This window comes from Rhipicephalus sanguineus, chromosome 3 (genome assembly GCF_013339695.2).
Source record: "Rhipicephalus sanguineus isolate Rsan-2018 chromosome 3, BIME_Rsan_1.4, whole genome shotgun sequence".
Taxonomy (NCBI): Eukaryota; Metazoa; Arthropoda; class Arachnida; order Ixodida; family Ixodidae; genus Rhipicephalus; species Rhipicephalus sanguineus.
The window spans coordinates 18,597,031-18,623,866 of record NC_051178.1 but is presented as its reverse complement, the minus strand read 5'-3'; the positions used below and the strand labels follow the sequence as shown (position 1 = coordinate 18,623,866).

Genomic DNA, 26,836 nt, shown 5'->3' with positions numbered 1-26,836 from the left:
TGACCAAGAAATGTTCATACAATATTTCTTTTTTATTTTACAGTACAGACCGCATTACAATCATCAGAATCTTCAAACCACATTATAATCATGTATTTCTGAAAAAACAATCTAAATACCTTTCTGGTTTTCAGCCACAATACTCTATCACATGCGTTTTGAATTAAGCGTGTCATTACTCTGATTTATATGGGAAATGTGAAGTCGTGTAGTATGTATCTCGTATGCTGGATTCTGCTTTGGTACGAGAAGCTGCTCATGAAATACACTTCTAGAAGTAACACAGCCACTAGCAAGCATAACGAGAGGCAACTACTTACAGCCTCACTCACCTTTGTAAAAACGGTATTCCAGTTGCAATGCGATATTAACTGACACAAATACGATAACAACATGTTTGTTATTGCGCAGTCGTTGCAGGGTGACGTGCGAGGCCAAGTGTGATAGCAGAGTCGTGCGTGTCCAGCACGCTGCGGCACCAGCCCCCCACTCACTTCACCAAACCGCTGCAATGCTTAGAACTACACACGTTACTCTCGGTCACTGGAAAAATGCCGTCTTGTAGGCCATCTTGTCTAGTGACCAATGGACAAGCATGCACCCTGAAGCATTGCACTTGATGCAGTTGAGCAAAATCAGGAGCTCATCGTCCAATGTGTGGCCACTGCCTAAGCACAGTTTTAACGTTGCAACATCCAAGCAAGTAAACGCAATGAAGGCGATGAGTCCACTGCCGTCTGCATAGCATGCGCTCCCGTGGCAACAAAGAGGAATGAAAAACTGCAGAAAGGGGTTAACTTAGGGTATTGCAAAGCGCTAGAACGAAGGAAAGCTGATGGTTCGTCGATGTGGCATGCTGACGGGAGATGGCGCTGGTTTGTTTTTGTGCAATGGAAGCGTAAATCTCATGGAAAATGCATGGAATCCTATGGGGGGTTGTGAGAGGGTGCCTTTCTCCTCGCTGGTGACCAGGTGAGCCGAGCGGTAGCACCACCATACCAGTGCACGAGGCATGCAGTGGTTCACAATTGTTTAGCCATCTTGTGTAAGTAATGGCATGGTATTGACACACGACAAGTTTGTCCTCTTACTGCATTGCTAACTTGTGGTAAATGGAGTGTCCCGTGACAAAGTGACAACATGCCACGTGATCCTTTGCACCCATACACGTCTAGATTTTAAAACTTGATGAGGCATGCCAGCCCCACGTGTGACTTCTCTTGTTTTCATTTTGAGAACCTGAGTGTTGACCCTTGAAAAGTGCAATTCACTTGCAATGACTCTGCTTCAAACCAAAAGATTTACGTTTGCACAAGCCTATGTATTATAACTGATCACGTAGCGCAAAATTTGACACTGGACAAGAGAGGGACGAAGACGAGCGCTTACTTCCAACAAGGTTTATTTCGGGGAGCGTACACATATATAGCTGATATATGTGTATAGACCGTTTATAACGTAAGTCGCCGGAGTCGCGAATATCCGCACTATAAGCGGTACCGCACTATAACCAAAACAACCTTTTCAAAGGCTGCACTTGCGCAAAACGTGTTGAGCATGTAGCCTCGCGTGTCCGATAATCGACATATGCGATTTGGGGCGCTTACAACCACTTAAATCTCCGAATGCATGTTCAAAAATTAACCGCCAAATACCCGCATTGCCAACGAAATGAACACGGGGGAAAAAGCAAACAAAACAAAGTGCCATCGCGGAAATTCGCCGACTACGTTTCAGGCCACCTCGAGGTATGCGCATTACACAGAAACCATGTCGAATCGCGACCGAAATTTCACGTGCTGAGCGCGGTACCGATCGTTCGATTTCACGGGCGCGCACGCGATGTCCAAGACATTGCAATCGAATCCGGAACCACCATTCGAGAGTCGCTTGTGCCAACCATGCCCTCGTTTTCATTAACGATATGATTCCCTTCCCTTCAAGTGCAGCCATCGCAAAAAGTTTCGTTGATTCCGCACCAAACCGCAACTTTTGTCGCCCGCGACCGCTACCGAAAAGCAACCAAGGCTGATTAGGCCTAACCTGCGGTTCAGCATGTTGTCGCGGGAAGTTTGTCCAAGACAACATGAAGGTCGGACGTCGAAAAGATCGCACTCAAGCACTAACCCAAGAACAGCGCGCGTGATACGAAGTTTGTGTTCGCGGCCAGGAGACCAACGGCGACAAAAGCCCGCCAAGCTCGTTTAAGTCCGCGCACTGACAGAAAAGGCGAAAGCTCGCGTCATGAAGCCGCAAAACTTTTCAATTTGCGGACGAGGTAGCAAACGCGATATCTGTAGCAAGTGTGATAACAACGACGCTTTTCCCGACAGGAAACTTACTTTAAAGCGCACTTGATGAGGACGCGATCGTACGTTCCACGCATCCCACGCGGAACGCGCTGCCGGCAAGCTGCCGCGGAGCCTTGCCGCCGCCGGTGCAAAGGCTACTCCGTCGCCTAGGCAACCACCATCCTTCCCCACTCGGCGAGCCCGCATAGCGCTGCCGCGGTCTTTTTCCTCCGTCCGCCCCTCGTTCGTTCACTGTGCGTGCCCTCGCCCTTCGTAACGACCTCGTCGCTCCCTCCCCAGCGGCGTACCTCCTTTGAGAACCGCACCCGCTGCCGCGTTTGTTAGAAATATTTTCCCGCAACCGCATTATAAACGGTATTTCATCTTGGGGGACTGCACAATAAGCGGTATGCGTATACATGCGGTTCTATGGGAGGGTAAACGGGAGTCGAAAAAGACCGCATTATAACCGTCCCTGCACTATATGCGGTTACGTTATAAGTGGTCTGCACTACTCTCGAAATGCAAAAAACAAACAAATCATTCAAGAACCCCACAACTGCCATGCACGAAAACCTTACATTCTCAGGAAAGACAGTTCTTTTTGACAAAGCCCTAGAGAGAGGGAGTGCTGACGCAGTTCAGCCCTAATCTACAAACCCTCTCTGCCTCGATAATTTCTCTTGCTGTTTTATTTCTGTTTTTTCCCACGATAATGGTGTCATGAAAAAGGGGTTTGCAGCCACACGTGCTGCAATGCAATGCCAAGAAACCATCGCGACCATTCTTGACATTACAAGCATGTTCCCGGAGGCGGTCATTAATACAGCAGCCAGTTTGTCCTATGTACTTCTTGCCGCATGAAAGAGGTATCTGATAGATTGCATTTGCTGTACACGTGACGAACGGGATTTTGTGCTTTTTTGAACAACCACGTTTTGCATTTGAAACACTCTAGTGCACAAGTACGACAGCTTTTTTGGGGCAGAAAAACAACCTTCACATTGGCCCACTCCCCGACCTTTTTCAAGTTGTGGGGGACTCCATGTAGATACGGGACTACAGCAAGCCTCTGAGGCCTTACTGGCTCACCATGTGGGAGTGCTTGCTCCGAGAGCTGAAGCTTCTTGACCAAACTTTCCCCGACTGAAACCTGTATGTGAGAGGGGTGCCCGGCATTCGAATGTCGCTCTGCTTGCTCTTTAAAACTAGCTGCCATTAGATGGGGGCAAGACTTTTGTAATGCATTGCGAAAGCACAAGTTTACAATTCCTCTTTTAACGAGTTTTGTGTGGGCGGAATGGTACGGAAGCAGAGGTTTGTTGCTCCTGGGCTGGTACGCCCAACAGGTGTGGTGAAACAGCACTGAATACTGGACAGACAAAAATGAAGACAGGAAATTTATGAGACCTTGGCAATTAATTCACTGCAGTGCAGCAGTACACATCAGTGATCCATCTCAGATGCTAAGCGATAGGGAGATCACTTTCCACCATGATGAAGGCATGCATTGAGCCTCCGCAACTTTTTTTTTTTCATTGGTTTTCTGCCTTCCCCTTTCGATCTGTAAAAGCAACCTTGCATGAATGAAACAATATGATTTTTGCTGCTTTCCTTTTTTTGTCTGTGATGTTTTCAGTGATTGCTAGTCATGCATCACCTAGCTCACCAACTCATGGTACAGGAATTGTTGTATGGCTATGATACTGCGTAATAAAAACTGTAACAGCATTTTTGTTATAACTTAATCTTTTTTTTGCATTTTTGGCTTCCAAGGTGGGAGCTTTGACACGAGTGCAGCTCTTACTCGAGCTTATGTGGCCTGCTTTGTTATTAGGAACTTGGTCACTCAAAAGATAACAAAAGTGGTTACATGCCAAAACCACTATAGGATTATGAGGCATGCCGTAGTCCAGAATGATTTTGACCACCTGGAGTTCTTTAACATGACTCAAATCTGAGTGCAGGGGTGTTACTGCATTTGCCCTCATCAAAATGCGTGGCCGAGAATCAATCCCGCAACCTCAAACTTAACTGCGGTGGGTGTCGGTGAAATGCTTTCGGCAGGTAAACGTTACTGACTGCGGAATCTGTCCACTTGTTGCTCACGAGTATTCAATAAACAAAACGAGTGCAGCCTTTCTAGCCTTGTGTAGCATTTGTTTACTCATTGCCACGTCTTGGTGCAGGCAACCGAAGCCCTCCACTCGGCCAGCCAACAGTAGCAGCCCTTTTGTCACGAACACGAGCCTCAATGTTTTGCGTCAGTTTGGTGAGCACTTTGAGGATTGTTGACAACGGCATTGATGCATGTAACAGTCTCTTAAGGAGCACTGGTCAAACGAATGACAGCACAGAAAGGTTCATCAAGCACATTAAGCTTCCTAATGCCATGTCATTATTGCATTAGTGCTTAGTCGTTATGGCATACAGGGCCATAGGTCGGCAAAAAAGCAACACCTCCGCCACGGGATGAACTCGGGCGAGGCATAGATGCCATAGTGTAACCAGGTAAAGTAGCGGTCTCACCTTCTTTCAACCATGTTTCCGTTATGGCAATTATCTCGTATGTGAATTCGTGTTTGGTCAAATATACTGGTAGGTTATCAAAGTTTTTTCTAATGCTACGATGATTGCAATGCAAAATTGAGAAATTATCTTGCTCTAGCCATGCCTTTTCAACTTGGCAGATAGACAGAACCATTGTAAATTATTAGGTAATGCGTGGTCGAGGTCACTCAACAATATTTCAGATAACTTAAGCAAGGTCATTAGACACGTGATATGAATTACGCTGAGTTCTCTGTTTTCCTCGTCAAAATTTTCCCCTGTGACACCCAAGTGTACTTCCACTTTTTTTCACGTTTAGCCTTCAGGGCGTACCCCGGAAGTACCTTGTTGGCAGGGCTGAGGTGCTCATTGATGTAAACTGGGCTGTTTTCGCCTTCAAAACCCAAGACTGAAGTGTTAGTGTCAATTTTCTTGCCGCCTTCAAGAGGTCCCTTACCGTCCTTGTAGCAGATTTCACTACTATATTCTGTGTCTGCTCACGTCTAGAAGGTACACGGTGAATGACATCAATGTCCGATTCTTTTATGTCTACTTTTACACAGCTACAGATTGTATTCATTGTTGAAACTAGGTTTTCCGATGAGGTCATCGGGACTCCCTTGATTTCAAGGTTATTACTTCGACTGCACTGTTCTAACGTAGTCAGTTCCTTTTTCACCTCGTTTAACTTTTTGAGAGGCGGCCATTTTCTTTTTTTACCTCAGTATTCTCTGCCCTCACAGTGGTAAGTTCCTTCTTCACTGCTTGTAGCTCGGCGTTGAATTCCTCGAACCTCTTACTTATGAAATCCATTCCTTCCTAGACAGGTTGAATTTCCTGCTCAATTATTTTCTTCAGGTCCTTCTTTAGATCGTCATGGTTGCCACTAATTCTAGCAGTTAAATCAGCAAGAGCCCTTGCCAGTTCCTTTACAGTCGTAGGCTGTTTTTCGGGCATGTTCAAAATGATCACACTTCTTCACAGAGCCTAGGAGCCTAATTCATAAAATTCAAAGTGGCCAAGGCCAAAGCACGTACCTGCACGAAGCAAAGAAAGTGATTAAGAATGATGAGCTGTATGCTGTGGGCAGTGGTTTTATAGCCTTATGGTGACGTCAGTAGTTCGGGCGGGGGGCGTAACTTTCGATGGCCAGGTGAGAGGCGTACATCACAGTCTCGGCATGTGGCAGCAAAGTGGCAGCAAAGTCCGATGTCCCTGGCAATATTGCGAGTGGGTACTGTCATGGTTTCTCCGTTGTTCGTCGGAGTGCTGCACGAAGCAAAGCAAGTGATTATGAACTGCTCGATGCTGCTGCTGCCTAGACTGCTCTGGAATGATCAAGAGGTGCATCTGTACTGTTGCAACCGGGTATTTGGATCCATCCCTCCTCGGCAACCAGGTTGTTGCTACGATAGGGCAGCGTCGTACTCGGACTCCGTTTGGTAGCGTAGTCGAGTCTCCGGGTTGAGGAAATGCTGCTAGCAAGTTGGGAAAACGATAACAAGTTTACTGGCACTTTTCGTACACTCAATTACATTGTGACAAGGTCAGAGTTCAGCGACGAGCGAATTGGATGAGCCTGTTACCGAGGGCTCAGAGCCCCATTTCTCACTCAGCCCCGTCGTTTTAACCCCTCAGCTGGCTCCTCCTCCTTGATGACACCCAATCACACACACGACACCACCCATCATGGCACAGTCCATTTCACTGTCGCGGAGGGGTCGTTGCACTCTTGAAACAGCAAGGGTCCGGCGGTCGACGGCACGCTTGTGGGCGTAGAAGGGCAACAGGTTCCTCGGGCTTGTTCCTCAGACTCTTCCCCGAAGGGCAGAAAAGGGTTTGCGGCGACTCCTGTCAAAACATACAGGTCAGGTGGCCCCGGCAGCACACCAATCCAAACCCAGGTGGCCCATTGTCGGTCGCTTCCCGTCCCGGGGATTCCGTTTCTAGGAAGGATGCAGGTGTTCTAGCAGTGTGAGAACGCATTGCCTGTCCATTTTCATGGTGAGCGCGTCGCCACCAATTGCCGGTCATAACAGTACCGACTAGCTCGATGCTCAGTTCCTTATTGATTTCTGCTTAGACTGTGTATCTGTCATGCTTTGCTCTTTTTATTGTTTCTGATGCCAGCATAGGTCAGCAAACTCACTCATGACTCGACTCACCCAAACTCAGATCAAGCCGTGAGTCTTAGTCTGGTGAGTCTATGTGAGTAGTGTTTGATGAGTTTGAGTCCGAGTGAGTCCGGTTGAGAGAAATTTTAATGTGTGTCAATCCAAGTGAGTCCAGTTGAGAAATATTTTGGTGATTCTGAGTATGAGTGAGCCCTAAGCGCAAAAGATACTTCTTGAGTGAGCCTGAGTGAGCTCAACATTTTTTTTGCCAACCTATGGATGCCAGTATATTTACTGCACTGTCCGAAGAATAAAGCTTTAGTTGTTAGTTCAGTGACTGTGGCTCGTGTTCCTTTTCCCTGTCCTCGTGAAGTGCACACCGTTTTTGCCTTGTGATTCAGTTCGAACGACGGACCAGATTGGTTGTCAGACATCGCTGTTCACAGCACACGACTTTGGTTCTCTATTTTGTGTGGAGTATGCAACTGTGCATGCAAAAGAAACGGAACTCACTCAGACTGACTTAAAAAAATATATTTTTTGCTTCAAGCTCACTCATACCTATTCTCACCAAAGCTCTACTCAACAAGGCTCATTCGTACTCAACCTCACTGAAATTTTGCTCTGTCCAACTTGCTCAGACTCAAGATCACCAATATTCAGCTCGGCCAGGCTCAATCAGATTAAAGCTCACTAGAATTGTAGTCAACCAGACTTGCTCGTACTTGCTCACCTAAATTTTACTCAAAAGGACTCACTTAGACCCACTGGTCGGCCTGAGTCTGAGGGAGTCAGTTAGAGAGAGAGTTTATCGATCGATGCTTGAATAAAGCGTGCAGGTGAATGAGAGTCGAAAAATGAGCCGGTGAGTAGAATAAGGATGGTAGAGTCGGCCACTGACTGTTGCTGAGAGGACACAATTAGGCACACATGTGCCACTCGCCCAACCTTGTGCCTTTGAAAGGAGTGTGCATGGATGTAGTCCTAAGTGAGTTTCCTGAGATATGGTAATTACACCTGTGACCGAACTTTAAATGATTCTGCTTGGAAGCTTTTATTCGGGTGCGCTAAATCTCATAAATGTGTAAAAGTTGCCAAAAGCATCAATGCTAGCAAGTTCTAAAGTAACATCACTAACTTATCGCACATTTCATATGGCAGCACAACAGCTATTGCGTGGTGGACAGAGGCGGTAAGGAAGATATTTAAAGGTTTGTGCTGCAGTAATCACAGATGCTTCTGTACCAAGAAAGTGCTCATGAACTGTTTAGGACGGTTCATTTTTGTCAGCACATTGACTGGTTGGTGGCAAAATAATCAAAAGACTCACTCAAAATGTGCTTCTGGTCTTACTCGGACTCGTGCTTACCAGAATTCATTTCAGTGGTGTTCACTCGGACTCAGACCCATTAAACCCTTGTTCAGCCCAGTCCACTCAAACTCACAAGAATTACAGCCAGTTGGACTCTCTCGCACTCGGATTCACCAAGATTACACCCCGCGAGGCTCCCTCAAAATCTGGTCCGAGTGAGAGTGAGTTGACTCGTGAGTGAGATTCCTGACGCGCAGGTGACTTTAATTCTCTCTCCAAGTATGCACCTCACCCAAAGGGGAAAGCTCTCTGTTAAGTCCAGCACGAATGACGAGAGAGACCGCAAACACAGCCTCATGTTCGTAGCCTCGTGTCTTGCTCGCCGTTTCTTGATACAGATAACCAAAAAGCCCAAGCCACCCTTGTAAATTTCTCCTCACATTGTGCAGACATGCAAAACTTTGCAAACACAGCCACCACTTTGCATGCCATGCTTGTTTGCTTGCAATGCCCAAAGCTGGTTAGGGGCCTTTTAAGAACAAAACGACAAATTTCTGAGAAGTGCCATTTACTATGGTGCTTTTACCGAGCATTTACATTTCACATGCAGGGAAGTACATGAAGATGATGGATGTGCTGCATACCATTGCCTTTGATGTGTTCCTGTGCATGTCGCAGCTGTTCAACTACTACCTCTATGCAGTGAGTACCTGGCCTTTGAGGAAGGTCGCATCTCAATAGGTGTGACGCTCATTGGGACAAGCCCAGAAATAAGGCATTGATGAAAACATCAGCAAAGTGAGGTATTGGGCGAGTTAATTTTGCATGAGAGACAAAAGAGGTTACGGAGGACACACGCTACTCCGGCACTGCACATCGCAAATAGTGTCTTCGCACATTGCGCTTGCCGTGCCTACTTCGTAACGCGTGTCCTCCCTAACATCTTTTGTCCCTGTAACTGTAGCGCTGTTCTTTAATGATGCAAACATCAATATGTGAGGGGGAAAATGTTGTTTCTGCAAAGGTGCTTACATAGGCCTTGGTTTGTTGATGTAGCACTTTCCTGGATGGTAGATAAACCCATGCACTCACTTGTTTGCCTCACTAAAATTTGAAAAGATTTTGCCCAAGCAACCACTCCTCTAGCAATATAACTGGTTAGTCTGCGGTGGCAGTTGTCGAACTTATTAGCCATGAGAAACTCTAGAATCCTTTCCAGAATGCTGATGTGGTTTGAGCATTCTGAGAATAAAGCTGGTGGCTGGGGCAATGACACTTTCAAGTCCACATAACCAACTACTATCACTTCTGCCACATTAGCGTGTTACTTGTAATCTTGAAGACCAGGAGGAACAACTCGCGATAAACATAAAGTAAGCGAGCTATACTTTTGTTGCGATAGCACTGGTATGGATACTCTCGGCGGGTTTTTGCTATCTCTGTCATGTTCTATATAAAGTCCAAATCATCGCCGTGAGCATCGTATGTTCTATGTGTGAGTGAAAGTGAATGCAGCTCAAGCAGAGATGAAATAAGCCAGTCTCCTCTGTCGCGGGAAAGATGCATGAGGGGTGCCGGAGGGAGGGCAGCGTGGCTTCGGAAATAAATGCGTACTTTGACTGGCTGAGCATGGTAGCCCGCAGTCATGCACATCATATGTGTATCTTTAGAGGCAGGCAGCTTGTGCCTTTGTGTGTGTTGTGCTTTCATTGCAAAGTTTGCGTTCATTTCATAGACAGAATGAAGGTCGCTTTGCTCACTGCAGCAGCTGTGATTTCTATATGCCAGGTCACATGCTAAAAGCTGCTAGCCTTACTTTGTAGAACATTTCAATTTTTTGCTGTTGCATTCACCGATTCGCCCTTGTAGCAAAACTGTGACTTCTTTTTTCCCAATGTGCATGCCGACTAGATAGCTGCTGCTTAAGGCACTGCACACTGCAAATAGTGTCTTCACACAAATGAAGTGATGGGTTTATAAAAGATTGGTTCCTTTTTCATGCACAGAAAAGAATTTACATGACAGTCATGCAAGGCTGGGCCTGAATTCTTTTGTAGCTCACAGCCAGCCCGATGCAGTGGTTTTTTCTCGCAATGAATCGCTGATTTCATGATTGATTACAAAACTGATGTAGCGTGGTGGCAAACCAGCATCTATAGAAACTGCACCAGGCAAAGACCTGCATGCTGTGAGCCACAAGTAATGTGTGAATGTATCCCATGTGTTTGTTACAAAGGGCCTTTTGCTGGGGTGACCAGGCAGAAAGGCATCTCTCAGCTTGCAGAGTTTCAGAATTGATTCCTGCTCATATGTTGGAAACTGTGCTCGTGACCTAGGCACACACAACCACCAGCAAGTGAATATTTTGCAAATTTCAAGGTGCACATTATGACGACAAGTCGTAACGCTGCACTTAATTTGCGTAATGACGTTGTTTGTGCCAAGCAGTGCCTAAACCATACAATGGCTGTATGTTGAGCAAGTGCTTTGCAATTTGCAGGAAATTTGTGGGACACACAAGAAGGATGTGACACAGCTATGTTCAGCATTAAAAATCACTTCCTTTTTGTCATGTGCTTTCACAACGAAAGCGGCGCATCATCACTTGCACTTCACTGAGAACAGATATGATGCTCACAGGACACAGTTGCACACAAAAGGCACCTTCACGAACTGACAACAAAATGCGTTCCTTTGCTATTCTATGATGGTGATGACACTATGTCTGACCCCTCTGATGGGAGGCTGCTGCCAGTGCTGTGAATGTGGTTTTCGTTTCATAGTCAATTGAAACGTGCAAGCTGTTTTCGTCTCTGTTGTCGCTTTCTTTTAACACTAAAGTGTTTTATACCTGGCTGCACCAAGACAAGACTTCAGTGATGTATTTCCGTCACGACGTCGAAAAAATACACACGATCAGATGTCAAAGAAAAAAAAGTTCCTGCAACGAAAGTCGAACCCACGACCTCTCGGCCAGCGACAACAAATGCTGGGCATGCTATCCACGGCACCACAGTCACACACTCTGGAGGCTTTACAAACATGCCTTTTATATCTCGCACTTTCCTCTCACTGTGCTCTTGGTCGGTGGGTTGGTGTCGCCCTCTGGGAGTTGTAAAGTGAAGTAATGCATTATGACCGTGGCCTCCGCGATTAGCTCCTGCAATGCATCGTTGCTACGCGTCCGTCTCATTCGGCGCATTTTCAATAGGAGAAGTGCAATTTTAACAACACCTTAACACACCGTGAGGTGGCGACCTTAGCCCAAGCGTCAGCCTTGCTCATGCATCCATCCATACCAAAAATAGCTCTGCGATGTGCGCCTGCCTCACCTGGCTGTAACACCGCGTTCCCCGTTTACACTCGCCCCAAGAAAAATCGCAGCCGGGCTACAGGGGAGACATGACGCGCGTTGAGTTTTTCTCTAGTCCAGCCATGGTGTTCAATAACTCTTTAACATGCCGCGGGATAGCGACCTTAGCCCAAGTTCTGCATCCAATCAAGGACGCTCTTCTAGAGAGTTGCTTGTTGGGCAAGTTGGTACATACTTAGTTAACTACAAAGAAGCCACAAAACGTCGAAAAACGGAAAACAGCAGAGCGGCAGAAAACAGAGACAGAGCGCAGAGACGTGGCACTAACAACTGGCGTTTATTTCGGCTGTCACACCGCTTTTTCTGATTACGCTCTCACTTTTAACTACTACAGCTAACACAAGGTTCTGTTTAATCATTGACCATGGACGTTAGTCGTCGGGATGGAGATGTACCAAAGTCCATGTGGGTGCATCCATGTTAAACGGTGCTATAGCTGCCAAACACCAATAGACATTGAGCAAGCTCTCTTATATCGATGTACAGTAAACATTCAGCTGCTTCTGTAAGGACACGTTTTACTTTTGTGTTATGCTGATTCCTATGGTAGAGGGATCAACCACCTTTTTTCCCCCTCCTTGTTTTTGCCTTTCTCAGCGCAGCTAGTGCGATGGCCCCCAGCTTGTAGGGGCCCCAAGCTCTTGTGTTTTTTGTACTCCTTTTGATTCCTACTGGTGAACAGCAGAATATGTTGGCGCATGTCATGACCTTGAGCACATGTGATCAACCACGATCGCTCTGAGAACTTTGCGCTGCACTTCTGAACTCTCTTTGCCTCACACGACTGCAAGATTTGGCTGAGACGTTCATAGCAGTGTCTGCTATCCCCAGCATGTGTTTTCCCACCAAGTTTGAGGGTGGGTTCGTGACCCCTTTAAAAGGAGTATACGGGTGGTTATATTTTCTGTATTTTAAGGCTGAACATGATGAAAATGAAGACACTTGATTAGTTTTTCATACTGATTTTTCTTCTGGGTCAATGAATGCAGGAGATAGGCAAGGCTGCCACTCCTCTTTCTGGAGACAGTAGGAAAAAACTTGCTCAGCTCGGCAGAAAGCAAATATATTATTCGATAGCTATCTACTGGAATGTATAATAAGTGCAGTGCTGTTCACAGTTTTGAAATCAAATCATAATTATTCATTCTGCAGATCATGGAAATTCAGTGTAACTTTTATCATGGGTGCAAAAAAAAGTATGTGCAGAAAAAATACACATGCACAAAATTAATATCCTGCTCCCAGCACTATGTGATATGCATATTTGGAGTTACGTTAGAAAAAGGAATTATGGCGGCAGCTGTTCTATATCATGAGACTCCTATGAATAAAAAGCATTTCAGATTCAGCTCACACTCACATTGCAAAAGGTACATTGCGATTGAAATGCCGATCTTATAATAATTAAATTAGGAAAGAACAGCCAGACATTTAACTAATGCATTAAAAGTAGGGGTGTGCGAATATTCGAAACTTCGAATATTTTTCGAATAGTGTTTGCTATTCGATTCGCACTGGAATTTTGCTATTCGAACTATTCGAACTACCCAAAAACAAATACAGTCAACGTCCGATTGAAAGTGACCCCTTCAGATTTTCAATATGCTTCACCTCATTACACTCTCGTATTGTGGCAAAGCTGCCTTTCAAGCTCCGTTACGGTCGAACTTTGCCAAGAGACAGTCAACGTCCGATTGGAAGTGGTCCCTAGATTTTCAGTATGCTTCACCTCATCACACCCCGGTATTGCGGCAATGCTGCCTTTCAAGCTCCGCTACGGTCGCAAATTTACTAACTCAAGAAAACGCTGGTTCCAACATGGAGATGAAAGATGTGGCAGAGGTGGGGGCTCAATTAATGCTGTTTTGGACCTGAAATTTGGGCAGGAAGTCCTAAAAATCGGAAGCCGAAGCTTCTTAGCATCCAAAATTTCAGATGGTCTTATATATTGACGTCTACGAGGCAGATTTGCAACTCCGGACTTGAAGGGAGGACACCCTTGTCCGCCACCTCAGTTGGGCTTCCTCAGAAGTTGAAAGAGGAGGAGAGGCTGAGGAAATGGCATCTTTGCCTATAACGTGTAAAAGTGTTGTCGGCAACACTTTGGTTGCACCAAATCATGTACATAAATACAATTCGGCCTCTACATTGCCTCATTCTTGATACGACAACTATGAAACACCACCCCACCAGCGCTTCATCAACCTAGCAAAAAGAAACACTTTCATGTTGCTGTCTTGTAAGAATATGCTTAGCAATCCTCTCTAACGTTTTTTTTCTGCAATTGCGCTTGGAACTATTCGAAAAATATTCTAGCAATATTCGAGAAATATTTGAAAAATATTCTATTCGATTCGCACTCACACTTCAATATTCGAATTCGCTTTGCACCCAAAATTTTGCTATTCGCACAGCTCTAATTAAAAGTGATCCATCGTTGACGTGGCCGCTGCCTTCTAAATTTGTATAGGACTACGGAATCAATTCAGCGGTAATTCCAGATGTTAATGTTTCCTCTGTTATGTTAATGTTAATGTGCACCACTGTCAAGCAAGCAACTACCCCGTACGTTTTAAATAAACTTTTCTAAGACTACTACTATCTCATTCTGCGGCATAGCCCTATTAAATCGAGTAAATATAGTTTCTAACTGTTTGGTGTTACAGAAAAGTAATACTTGGTGCAATTACAGGTTCTTGTAGGACAGCCGCTGTTTGCTTGATTGATTCCATTAATTACAGTGAGCAGTGTGTCTATGTGCTTGGACATATCTTTTTTTGTTCCAGAAAAATTGGTAGTACCATTAATACGAATTAACTTCAAGAAGAGGTCATGCAGAGTGCTTGTTTTAAGATGGTACTGCGGTCAAGATTTATCAACAATTCCACTCGTGGCAGAGGCCTGTGAAGTTTTGCTGAGGAGATGCAGAGTCACAGCACATATGTACTGGTGCCTTGGTCCTTCTTCTCGACTGCAGCAAAAGTTCGTGTCAAAGAACTTGTCAAATGAGATATGGAGCCTTCCATTGCTGCAAATTTCATTATTTCAGGCACAAAGAACCAATTAATTATTAAACCCCTTATTTTATTGACTGCCCAACAATTCTGTCCTTGAAGCACAACAGCATTTACTTTACCATACAACATAGGCCTAGGTTGTACTGAAAGTACGAACTCATCAGAATAGATTTTTTTCACCGTAAAAGAAAAAAGCATGGAATATTTACGCAGCTCGCGCTCCTATGCAGTAACTAAAGCGTCGGAGAAAGCCTCTTTTAATTACAAATATGAACTGTATTGTGGGCAAATGTGAGGTGACAAGCAGTCATGAGACTGAAGAATATGATATTATCTGGGGTTTAATGTCCCAGAACCATGATATGATTATGAGGGATGCCGTAGTAGAGGGCTACTGAAATTTTGACCGCCTGGGGTTCTTTATCGTGCACCTAAATCTCAGTACATGGGCCTCAAGCATTTTTGCCTCCATCAAAAATGTGGCTGCTGCGGTCGGGATTCGATCCCGTGACCTTCGGGTCAGCAGTAAGAATCTGAGCGTTAAGCACAAGCAAACGAAGAGCAGTAGGTTAATTTCATATTTTGAAATTTTATAAATAAACATGCATTCAGCTGCACATATATGCACATTTATGGATTAAACATGGTACAACTACTCCTCTGTAGAGACATAAATACGGTAGACTCTCGTTAAACGGGACCTGAAGGGATGAGGAAAACATGGACGAGGAAAACTGCGGGTGAGCGCACTGAAGAAAACTGTGTAGTTGGGAGTGCGTCCGGAAAGCAAGAACAAGTGAGAAATCTATAATAATCCTTCGTCTTATGGCCAACGAGATGGAAGCGGTTTTTGCGAGTCCCCAAAACAGGAAATGCAACCACGGTGGGATCGTTTGTGTCAGTCAGCGCCTGCGTGTAATCGCGCCCCAGGGAGGAATAAATGATGGAGTAACAAAGCGGTCACCCTTTGAGAGATTGTAAACCAGACAGCTATGAGTTTTGTGGGCGCAAGAAGTGGGAACCACCCGAAGGATGAAACCGAAACTAGCCGCCGCACGCCCGTGTGCGACCAGGTGCACGAGCGATAGCCGGGGAACTGCTGTAGTAAAGCACAAAAAAAAAACAAAAACGGAGAGGCATTGGCGCAAGGAAAAAATTCCATGTATTCGTGCAATGTGGCAAGACATGCCAAGCAAGAAAAGTGAATGAAAGAGGTGCACTTTTTAAGGGGGGACGTGGCTTTCGGTACCAACTTTCTTATTTCTTCATGGATTTTGATGAAAATTGGCACACTTATTTGAAATGTTGTTTTAATGCTACTGTAGAAATTTCATGAATATATCTTTACAACTTTTTGATTTACAATATATTTCACCTTCTGCTCTTGTTCCGAGTCTGACTCGCTTAAAAAATGCGATAGGAAACTCGTTCAAAGTGCTATACATTCTAAGATGTCTGATTGCGGGCGTGACATTCTTAGATTTTTTTATTTGCAACAGATTTTTTTTTAGTTTTCATTTTTCATGAGGTGACTGCGCAACAGGCATCGAGGCTTTGTGCAACTCGTCAAATAGCTAATTATCAAAACGCCATACTGAAAAAGCAAGAATGTCACGCCCTGAACTGTGCTTCAAGGAATATAGAACAAAAAACGGAACTGAAATAGACCCAGCGGCCAGTGAGAAATTAGCGGAACAAGCGAAGCAGGAAGCTAGAAAAGTCGTTTTGAGAAAACGGCTTTTAAAGTTGTACCAACGATATTACTTCATCAAAAGGCACTGGGGTCGTAATCTTTTGAGTCCTTCGTAATGTGCACTTTCTTGAGTGCCCTGTCTTTAGTTTGAGGTGCCTTGCTTCTCTAAAACACAAGAAGATTGTGATCTTTAAGGTGTTTTATAAGGTTGGACCTCCTGCACATGTGGCCTTTCATCGGTTGTGCCTTTGTTTTCTTTTTCTTAAAATCCTTTTCTGATATACAAAGAACATGCAGCATGAATTTTAAACGAAGTTATGAAGTGGTGTAATAGACATGACAAAAAACAAGATATTGTAATTCAAGTAGGTCATGTACTATGATGATTTGCCAGCTTTCTTGTATTCATGCTCTCATTAACATAATTAACAGTCTTGATTGCAATTGATCATTGAATCATTTTTATAGGATACTAAAAGCGGCTCTCATCATGGCAACCTATCACTTCCTCCTAAATAACAGGCAGTTATGGCCAAGACATTGGTGGAATAGGAATTCCTTAGCAGTTTATTCAAGACGCGAACTGGGCAGATATGAATTCATCTCCCTGTTTCACTCGTCAAGCTAATTTGTAAACCTCGCCTGCGATGCGCTTCATCATTCACCCGGTCGAGGACACGGTTTTCTGCGAGGCTTTTATTTTTTCAGATGATTCATGAGCGCTTACGGCGATACCACACACGGCTCCAAGCGCGCCTAAATTGCATCAACAGTGCTTTATTTCACCTCTAAGTGCTCGGCCGCATAGTCCGGGAAGTCGGCACGCGATGTGCTGGGTGGCGGCATTCGGTGTCGATGCGCAATATGCCTAGGTGCGGCGACGAAAAATAGGCGCGCAACGTGTTTTGCCTCGCATTGCGGGACGCCGACGCGCGCCCGCTGCACGACGAGCTTGGCCGTGGGGTCCGCTGCCGATGCGTAAAATGACCATCCGCTGTACCGAGAAGCCGGCGGGGGAAGCGCTTCGTTCCTTGCGAAGAAGCACACTGCCGCGAATCCGCTAACGCGTTGCTCTTGCCCGCAAAGTTCGAGGTTCGTCTCGCGTGCCGACGCCGTGAGCGGAGTTAGGCCTAGTGACGACTCCGAGCAGTAGACGCGCCGGCCGCGGTGCCCGATGTTTCAAAGTACGTAATGCGTGGTCGCGAGTACAAAGAGTCGTCCTGCGATCATCTTCGTCACGACGTCCGAAGTGCGCATAAGCAGAACCTCCAACCACGGATCCGCCGAGTCAACGCTAGAAAGTCGGTCCGAGACGCGCGTTTGCGATGTTCGCTACGAGTGCGGCGCGCCATCGTAATCCCACCGAGCTTCCGCTAGTAGCTACAAACTAAAACGTAGTTCTTTTTCAAAGTTATCGTCGAGCCGTGAACACAGCGCGATTGCGAACACGCAACGAAGTAGCGCGACTTTCGACAGCCGTGAGCTCGAGACGCACGAGCTGCAGACGACGATCTCCCGGAGCGAGCATCGGACCAATGGCGAGGCGCGCTGGGGCAACATGGCGGACGCGGCCAATCGGAGGGCTCGAAACGACCTTCGAACATTTGCTTTTTGTGCGCTTGTTTTCGAAGGGAGGAGCCAGCTGCGGCGGGGAATTTGAAGACGGAGAAATGCGCTTTCCGATGAGCCCAAGATATCGGCGCCCGGTGGCGTCGTTGCGGAGCTATGATTTTTTGAAAATCAGTGTTTTTTTGCGATTTCCCCAATAATTTTCGCCACCTCGGCAGGCGCAACAATTTTTTTATAGCACTTCTACGCGGTTTTCGGTGAAGATATTTTGGAATCGGATATAAAAAGGGCTACAGAAACTGAAAATGTGATTTTCAAAAAATCGATTTTTTTGCCATTTTTCGCGATACGAAAGCCGCGTCCCCCCTTAAACATAAAAGTGGTGACGTACATGAACATCACTGACCCTGAAAGGGTTAAGAAAGGATACTGTACAAAGTTGCAGTTCGATGATTTCGCATAAAGTGCAAGCGGGCTAATCTAAAGCTTGTTGACCACGGGTGATTGAGCTAGAAGGTCCTTTACGTATAAACGAAGGTAGGCGCGCGAACCGTTGCACAAGAGACGAGATCAAGACAACAGAAATGCTGCTTCTGTGTTCTCTTGATCTCTCCTATTGTGTACGTGTTTGCGCACCTACCCTCTTTTATCATCAATCCTTAACAAGCAGTTGAACCTTTTGTTCTAAGGCCCTTTACTCCATTGGCTCAGTTCTGCTTGAGTTGCGAAAATAATGCTTTTCATTCTCTTTTCAGGTGTACATATTCTTTGCCAAAGAAATGGTGAGTCCTTATGATATTCCAAAGCAACTTGTCTTGCACTTGGGGCGTCTTTCTCAACAATAATAGTCATCTATCTAGGAAAGTACAGTTTTCATGAAATGAAACAGAAACAAGCCAGGTGAATTCAAATAATAAATGAACAGGTTGTCCTGATCCCAGATTTTGATGAAGCTTATTTTCCGCACGAGTTCTTGACTCGGAATAATGGTACCAGAGTCCTTCAATGCTTTTCTGGTAACGAAACTCCTCCCGCAGTTTCATACAGGGACAGAGGCTGCCACTAGGGTCGCCGCGATCAACGCGGGGGCATTCGAGTGCGCGCGCTGTGCTCGATTGAATGTTGTGCCGGTTCGAGGCAGTGGTTTATCTTGCCCCAAACTGCAATAATTCAACTGCCACTCATACTTCACCTGACATACAATGTGGTTGTTGCATACGCGTGTAAAAAACTTAATTTCGCGCATCTTTTCTTTAAAATATCAAGGCTGCGATGGATCCAGTCGCGCCGACGCAGCAATATCTGTATATGTTGTTCCAGCGAGGTTCCTTACCTCAGGCACTGGAGCACGATAGTACTATTTATTCAGGCACGGGATATTTAATTAGACACGTGACACTGCACAAGCCTTACCGACCCACCAACTGTAGTCTCACAGCGCGAGTTGAGCTGCGGGAGTTTGACACAGCCGCATTACAAAAAATAAAAGCTCTACGTTCCTGTGTTTACAGATTATAAAAGCTAACCTCACTCCGCTGCAGCCTACCTCACAGCACTCCGGCAACACTTGAAATCGTGAGCGACGAAGATTTCTCATGGTAACGTCCATGTGCCACGAAATACCCACTGATCTCTAGGACATATAACCTAGCCTGAACTCTGAGTTTGTAACCACATTTTGTCCATTTTATATAAGTAACTTTAGCAACTTCATGTTACGTGGACATTGCACGAGTCAAAGTGTTTCGCGGTTTACATTGTGCAGCGTCGGCATTCGGGTATCTGCAATCTTCGCGCTGGTGGCACCTTCACAACTCACAACGTGTGTTGCTTTGACTGCCTTGACGGATTACGTCTGCACTGCGTCGTGCAACGATTTTCTTAATGAAGACTGTATAAGGGAGACTTGATTAACTGCGATGGAGCTGTGTTTCACTAACAGGGTGTCTACCGACCGGGAAAACCGGGAAAACCGGGAATTCTCAGGGATTTTGGGTAGTCTGGAAATTCTCAGGGAAAACTCAGGGAAATTGTGCTCCCATCAGGGAAAATCCACAGTATCTTTATTGAAAGGCGACGAAAGTCGCGGTAGCGCTTGCTCGATATTTTGTGAACGCATTTTTCAAATCAAACGGCCGCTGCGGCTGCGGGGAAGTGGCGCACCTTGATGCTGTCATCGCCTTCGGAGCGGTGAAGTGGGAGAGAATCCGGCTAATGCGTGGCATGCGGGAACCGCGAGCCACGACACATCGTATCGCGCAATGTTGTCAGGATGTTCTGGGAGTACGCGGTGTAGTTCTGTAATCTTTCTCGCGCGTGCTGTGCGTTAGCGCCCGATATGGTGTTTTTGTTATCGCCGCGTGTCAAGTAACAAGCATGATTAGTTGTAGAAGCGGTAGCAGTAGATGTAACGAGCTTGAGTTATCTTGCAAGCGATCGCGATCGCGCAGGAAGCGGATGTCTTCGACAAGGCTCGTATCTGGCAAGCCATCCCGATCGGCGAGAATAAAGACGCTTGTTGGCTGTTATCGGAGAGCTCACTCGCTCTGATCCCGAGCTTCAAAGATGCTATTTAGGACTCCGTGAAGAATATAATAAATTTCCAGGCGAGAGCTAGCGTAACTAACGGGCCCATTCACAGCAAGTGAAAGCTTTTTTATTTCTTTTTTCCCGATGAGGGCACTGCTGAAACAAGTTTTAGGCAGTCGACTGAAATTTTTTGGGGCTGCAGCTGGCAATTACCAGCCACACCACGTGGGTGTTTGCTACAAAGACGAATTACAAAACTTTTTAGAGCCATGGCATAGCGGCGACCGAAATTCGCGACACCGGCACGGGTCCCACATGCTCGATTCGGCGCGCGATGTCGGAAAACAGTAACGTTTCCACCATAATCGGATGTGCCGTAATTCAGGCTGTTGCCGTGCTTTCATGCGATCTTAGCCCGCAGCTATATTGCTTTTTTTTTTGCGATAGCAATTATATAGACACTCCGACGCGAATTTTTTGCCTTCGCCATGATCTTCTCTATCAAGTCCAAATCGCGATTACATCACCCCGCGCGTCGCATGCTCCATGTGCGAGTGAAAGTGCGCGAGCGCTGCCGACGAACGGGGCTTAAAGGGGCCCTGCAACACTTTTCGAGCATGCTCAAAAAGCGCTGCCGATCGGTAGTCGAGGCTCCCGAGAACACGCGAGCCAAATATTACAGCGATGCGCACGGCCTGGAATTTACAATAAATTCTCAAAGTCAGCTGAAAATCGCTCCCTCTTCTCTCGACAAATGATGTATTAGTCCGCAAAATATGACGCGATTGTCGGCAGTTCCACCATTGGCTGATGTTATAATCACGATAACACCCTTATTATTACTTTCGTTGTTAATTTTGAGTTCAATAAGTAGATAATATGTATGTTTATATTCTGTTATCGCGTTAAAAACACCGAACAAACATTAATATTAGTACTTCCGGTCTCACCGACAGCTCGTCTGCTCGTAGTTGCGTGGTTCCGTTTTCTTCTCCATGCGCAGTGCCGAAAACGTGAATATTTCTGTGCTTTTGACCATCGCCGGTTGCCGTTGAGAGTGGCAGCCATTCGCGTGTTGCCTCGTCAGCTGAGAACTGCATCGTCGGCACGTTCTCACGACCGACCGAGGCACGGGCGCAGCGTGTCTCCGATAACAATGCTGGCGTCCGGTAATGGCGGCGCTTCGGGGTCGTCTGCCAGTAGGGTCCCTAGAATATTGGCTAGTCTGCCGTCCGCCGAGGGGAGCGAGCACGCTTACCGAATGATGCGGGTGGTGGCGCTTCGAGCAGTCCTCATGCTGGGGAGCGGCGCTCCGCCGACCAGCTGCGTGTCGCCGAAGCGCGGGCGCACGTTCAGCATAGTTCAGCTTGACAATTTCTTGCAATATTTTTTGCTGCAGCGTAATTGTGCCCATGGCAAATACTAACCGGTTCGATTAGCACGTTCTCACGTGCTTTCGTTCGCAAAGGCTTGCTTTGCCGAGGCACATATATCAAAAGAATGCATGGTAGTACTGTGAGTAGGTTGTTTCTCAGGTGGCACGGCACCAACTGACATTGAAAGAACCAGTTTACTTTTTTTTTTTTTCAAAAATTTTATTGACATGAGCATCAAAAAAAAAAAAAACTAAAACGGGGAAACGAAAGTGGTTATGAAAGCAAATAAATATGAAGAATTGCACAGGTAGGAAAATTATTTACATCTTCTCATTTTCAAATGCTTCAGCTGCTCTTTTTTGCTGTTCTCTCATTGTTAATGGGCCTTCACAAAAAAGCGCAGCTGTAGAAGAATGTAAAACTTCACTATTTGGCAAGTACTTTGCTGTGCATGCTCAATGCATGTTAGTGCAGGCCGCTGTACCCACGTAATGAAAGTGGCAAAGTCGAGAATGCTTTGCTCGTGTAGCACACTATTTAATGAGAATTAACAGGCAATAATGCCAGAGAAACGGGATGTTATTTGTAGTAATTAGGATATAAATGTGAAATAGTAAAGTCCTTGCCGGCGGCAAGTTATCTTTTCGTCCACTTTACTTTCTTCACATTTATATCCTAATTACTACAAATAACATCCCGTATGCTTTTCCTGGCATTATTGTCTTTTAGTTCTCATGAAATAGTGTATTTCACAAAAAAAAGGGGGGCCCTTAAAAGAGTCATCTTCTTTCCTCGTGTAGCTTATTTACGCTGAAAAATGTCGCTAAGCTGTTCTCAAGGATGGTTATAATATCCTTAAGAGGGCCCGAAGGGTATATCAAACCTCCATTGTCGAAATTTGACGTGGATTCAGAAGCATCATACACAGCACCACGCTTTTCCACAGAGAGCAGCAGTGTACACTCATTACAGGAAGTATCCTTCGGGATCTTCCGAGGGATACTTCCTGTAATTCTTACTGTGTACCCTGCCACATCATAGCATTTCATGGCTTTTTGCCGTCACAGAAGACGCGTGGTCCGACGAACTGATATTGCGCAAGGCGCAACCTTGCAGTGCATTTTCAGCATCACCAAACATTCCTCCATCAATCAAATTATCCAGTACAGCAATCTTGCTTTCCGTTTGTACCTCACGAAGAGAAGCCAGAGCAGTGATAACTTCTGGGGCACAATTTCCTGATTTATGTGGTTTTGCAATGTTATAAAATGCTGGTGAACTATCACTAAAAATTGTGCTGCAGTTGGATGGTCATTCGTTCCCGCAGACTGATGTGGTGAGGTCCACGTAGTCCAGCAAACACACCGTCGCAGTTGTGGTCATAGTAACACAACGGACGATCCACAGCACCACAACACAACGAACAAGCAGGCGAAAGCAGAGGGTGACATTCCGAAAGCGCGCAGCGCCCCCTGCGGCGTCATTTAGAAAGCGTCAGCCCCTCTCCATACGGTGCGCCATGCAGACGGTAGACTAGCCAGTATTCAAGGGACCATACTGCCAGTGCCGTCTTACGAGGCGGTGTATCGGAGTATGGGCCGAAACCGATCTCAGCTGTCATTCGTTCCAAACGAGCGCGCAGGTTTGCTTCCATGGTTGGCAGAGCGATGAACACACTACGGCGTTCGAGGTGCACACCCAACATTACCAAACCGACGCGCAGTTTTCAAGCACGCGCGATATCGGCTCCGCTCGACGAGAACGACGCAAGCCGACCAGAAGTGGCGGCACAGACCACGTGGTTGCGCCCAGACGTCAGAGAGAAAAAAATGAAGAAAAAAACTCCGCCGGCGCTCTTGGGCGGAGCCTCGCTCCTCTGCGCTGCCTCCCTCGACTCGCTGCCTAGCTTTCCGCGCCCTCGCGGCGTTGAGTTGAGGGAGAAAGCTGCGGAACGTGATCTCTATAATTTGGTAACACCACTTAGACTTGACGGATTCGAAAAATTTTTGCGGCATATGACTCGTGAAGAGTCATACGTCAATAATGAGACTATTCAAATATAACTAAGAAAGGTGTTGCAGGGCCCCTTTAAGCAGAGATGAAACGAACCGACTGTCTCATTCGCGCGATGGGCACATGGATAGGAGCCGGCGCGTTGGGAAGGGGGGGGGGGGGCTGGCTGCGTGAGTCCGACAGGAAGTGCGTACTTTGTACCAGCGGGCGTGGTCGCGTGCGCCGCGGTATCTTTAGTGGGGATCAGCATACGGCTCATACCTTTGTAGGTGTTGTGCTCTAATTGCAGAACTTCCGTTGAAGCCATAGGAGTGGCAGATCCCGGGGGGGGGGGGGGCGGTAACGGCGATCGTCCCCCGCCCCCTCCCTTCAGTGCCTGTCGTCCACCTCCTTTGTCAGGCTTGCTTGTCGAGTTTGCCCCCTTTGTCAGGTTGCTTTGCCTGCCACTGTCCAAAAGGGGTAAAGAGAATCTTGTCCCTGCTCTCTACCTCTCATTGCTCTACCCTTTCCTGCTTCGCTATGCACATTTCCAACGAAGGCTTCTTAGGCACCGCCATAATCCCCTCTGGGCTGTTGTAAATATGCGTGACCCACCAAAATGCACTGCTGAGCGTTGGATTCAGCCTTTGTATCCCCCCCCATTATGTACCTGAATCCGCCCCTGAGCCATAGATCATAGATAGGGCACTTCTCTTAGTGCAGCGGCTGCGTTTCCTGAAGGAGCGAGCTGCTAGCCTATATTCATATAAAATTCCTCTTTGTTGCTGTCGGATTTACTATTTTGCTCTCGCGGTGAAACTGACTTTTTTTCTAACGTGGGATGGTTTTCGATGTTGTGCGTTCGTGGAGAGCAAATAGTTCGGTTGGGCAACATGATAGCAAAGGCGTTGCATTGCTCTGGGCAACGCGCGAGGATTTGACAACAACTCGCAGCAGCAGAACAAGCGCAATTCCACAGTGCATTAAACCCGCATTTGTTTCGTCTTTACATGTGACACTCTGGCAAGGCATCTAACTGTGATTGCTGCATCTCAGACTCAACAAAATTGATTTTTTTTCACGCAAAAAATAAAAAAAAACGTTTTTTTTATGTTGCCATATTAGTCGAGCATTCTTGTGGCCTTTTCAGTTTAAGATTAATCCTTCAGTAACTATGCTTTGCATGAAAGGTCGAATTTCAGTTTAACGAAGTTTCGATATAACGAAGTGAGTTGCCGCTTTTACCAACTTTGCTATATTGAGGTTTATCTGTTCCATGTACTATTCAAATGGGATTAAGTCGTTTTCATTTTCTAAAATGCGTATTAGAGAGTGACATCACCGAGCGATATGGTCTCTACCCATCTTGACATAAAACAAAGTTCTGTTTCACTCAGGGAATTTCAGCAAAAACACTCAGGGAATACCTGGAAAACTCAGGGAATTTAGAAATGTCAACTCGGTAGACACCCTGCACTAATCTAGAGAAAATCAACACATGCGTTCACACGCAGAGCTCTGTTGCGCTTTTGAATTATTCAGAACGTGAAAAACGTAAAACGGGGCAAAATACCAAAATACGTGTCAAGCTGAGGAAACACTAATTCCCACTGCGTTCATACTTCACTAAATTGCTTATTTCAGTGCACATGTTTCAGAACATCAGACTGTCGAGACACTAATTTAGAATAAACAAAGCAACAATGCTACGATTGAAAGAAGTGTAGAAAAGCTTTTATTGGAAAAATACCTCAGAAAACAGAAAGCTATGAGCGAGGTTTTCCTAGCGTAGGAAAACTCTCTGCAAGGCCAGTACATGAGCAAGTATTACAAAAAACAAAGCAAACTGTGAAGTACAGCATAAAAATAAAAACAAAATTTTTTAGTTGACATTCAGTAAAGAAAAACAAAAAAATGCGTTTTTAACAATGGCAAACAAGGAAACAATGCAAAACACTTAATAAGCTGGAAAGAACCTAAAAAACTATCAAGCTGCGAAAGAAACAGTGCCGGCCTGCAACTTTGCCTTCTCGCGTTGCAAAGACACATTTTCTCCATTGGCTATGAACTTGTCCATTCAAATGACGTCGGTGGCGTCAAAATGTTTCTCGCACACTCCAACGTGTTCAGAATCGAAGATGAATCTGCCAGGTTCCTGTCGCGGTATTGCACGCTTCCATTTGTCTCTCTCATCAGCATCCCTCGGCAAAATAAACGACAGCGCCTTTCCACTCGTACCTCTGTAGCCGGAGCAACGACCCGGTACACAGCAAGACTTGGGCATCCGTGTCCTCGCACGCGTTTCTCACACCTGCCAGTCGCACAAATTTAGAAAAATGAGGAAAACTGAACACCGATTCCGCCGGATTCCTCAGGCCTCTCCCTACGCAGCGAAGCTCCTGCGCGCTCCTAGCGCCGTTGCGCGGCAGGTGCGGCAACATAGTAAGCTCCCCCCATAGCGTTACGGAGGAGTTTCGTGACCAGAAAAGCATTGAAGGACTCTGATGGTACTAAAGCTCTGATGGTACTAAAGCTAGCTTTGCGAGAAAAAAAAGTTTCCTTTGCTAAAAAAATTTGTGAACTTTGAATGTATTTAGCAAAAATATTATGCAGTTGTTGAGTACAGTCTCTCTTGGTGAATAAAGAGTGTTTGAAGTGCAGTGTTATGAGTATTTTATTCCACTTCTTTGCTGAAGCACAGACATGGTAAATGGGGCCAAATAGCTCTGGTCCAGGAATTTATTCCTACGTACAACTTAAACTGAGAGTAATAAAACACTCTAGATCAGGACTTTCATGTTCAGGATTCTAAAGTAATTTTTTTGAAAAGGGCCATTTCTGTTTATTTTAATTGCTCGGTTAATATCAAGGACATGGTCTATCATTCTGCCTTAAAAAAGGAAAGATTACATTATTGGAGTTGCAGTACCGAACGAGTTACAATTGGTTGGTCATAAATAATGCAATATTTGTTTAGACAGAATGGTAGACAACGTCCTTGACTTTAACCACAGTAGTTT

General features: G+C 45.8%; 1 protein-coding gene across 2 annotated transcripts in view; it reads left to right on the top strand.

Annotated features, from left to right (window-relative positions):
* Positions 1-26,836, top strand: part of LOC119386472 (syndetin) — a 212,124-nt gene that overhangs the window by 145,098 nt on the left and 40,190 nt on the right. The window contains exons 17-19 of one of the 2 annotated variants that reach the window (XM_037653754.2): positions 4,481-4,563; positions 8,878-8,969; positions 18,675-18,701. In XM_037653754.2, the coding sequence (XP_037509682.1) occupies positions 4,481-4,563; positions 8,878-8,969; positions 18,675-18,701 (202 nt within the window). The remainder of the gene's footprint in view (positions 1-4,480; positions 4,564-8,877; positions 8,970-18,674; positions 18,702-26,836) is intronic. The other variant, XM_049413147.1, reaches the window with a different exon arrangement.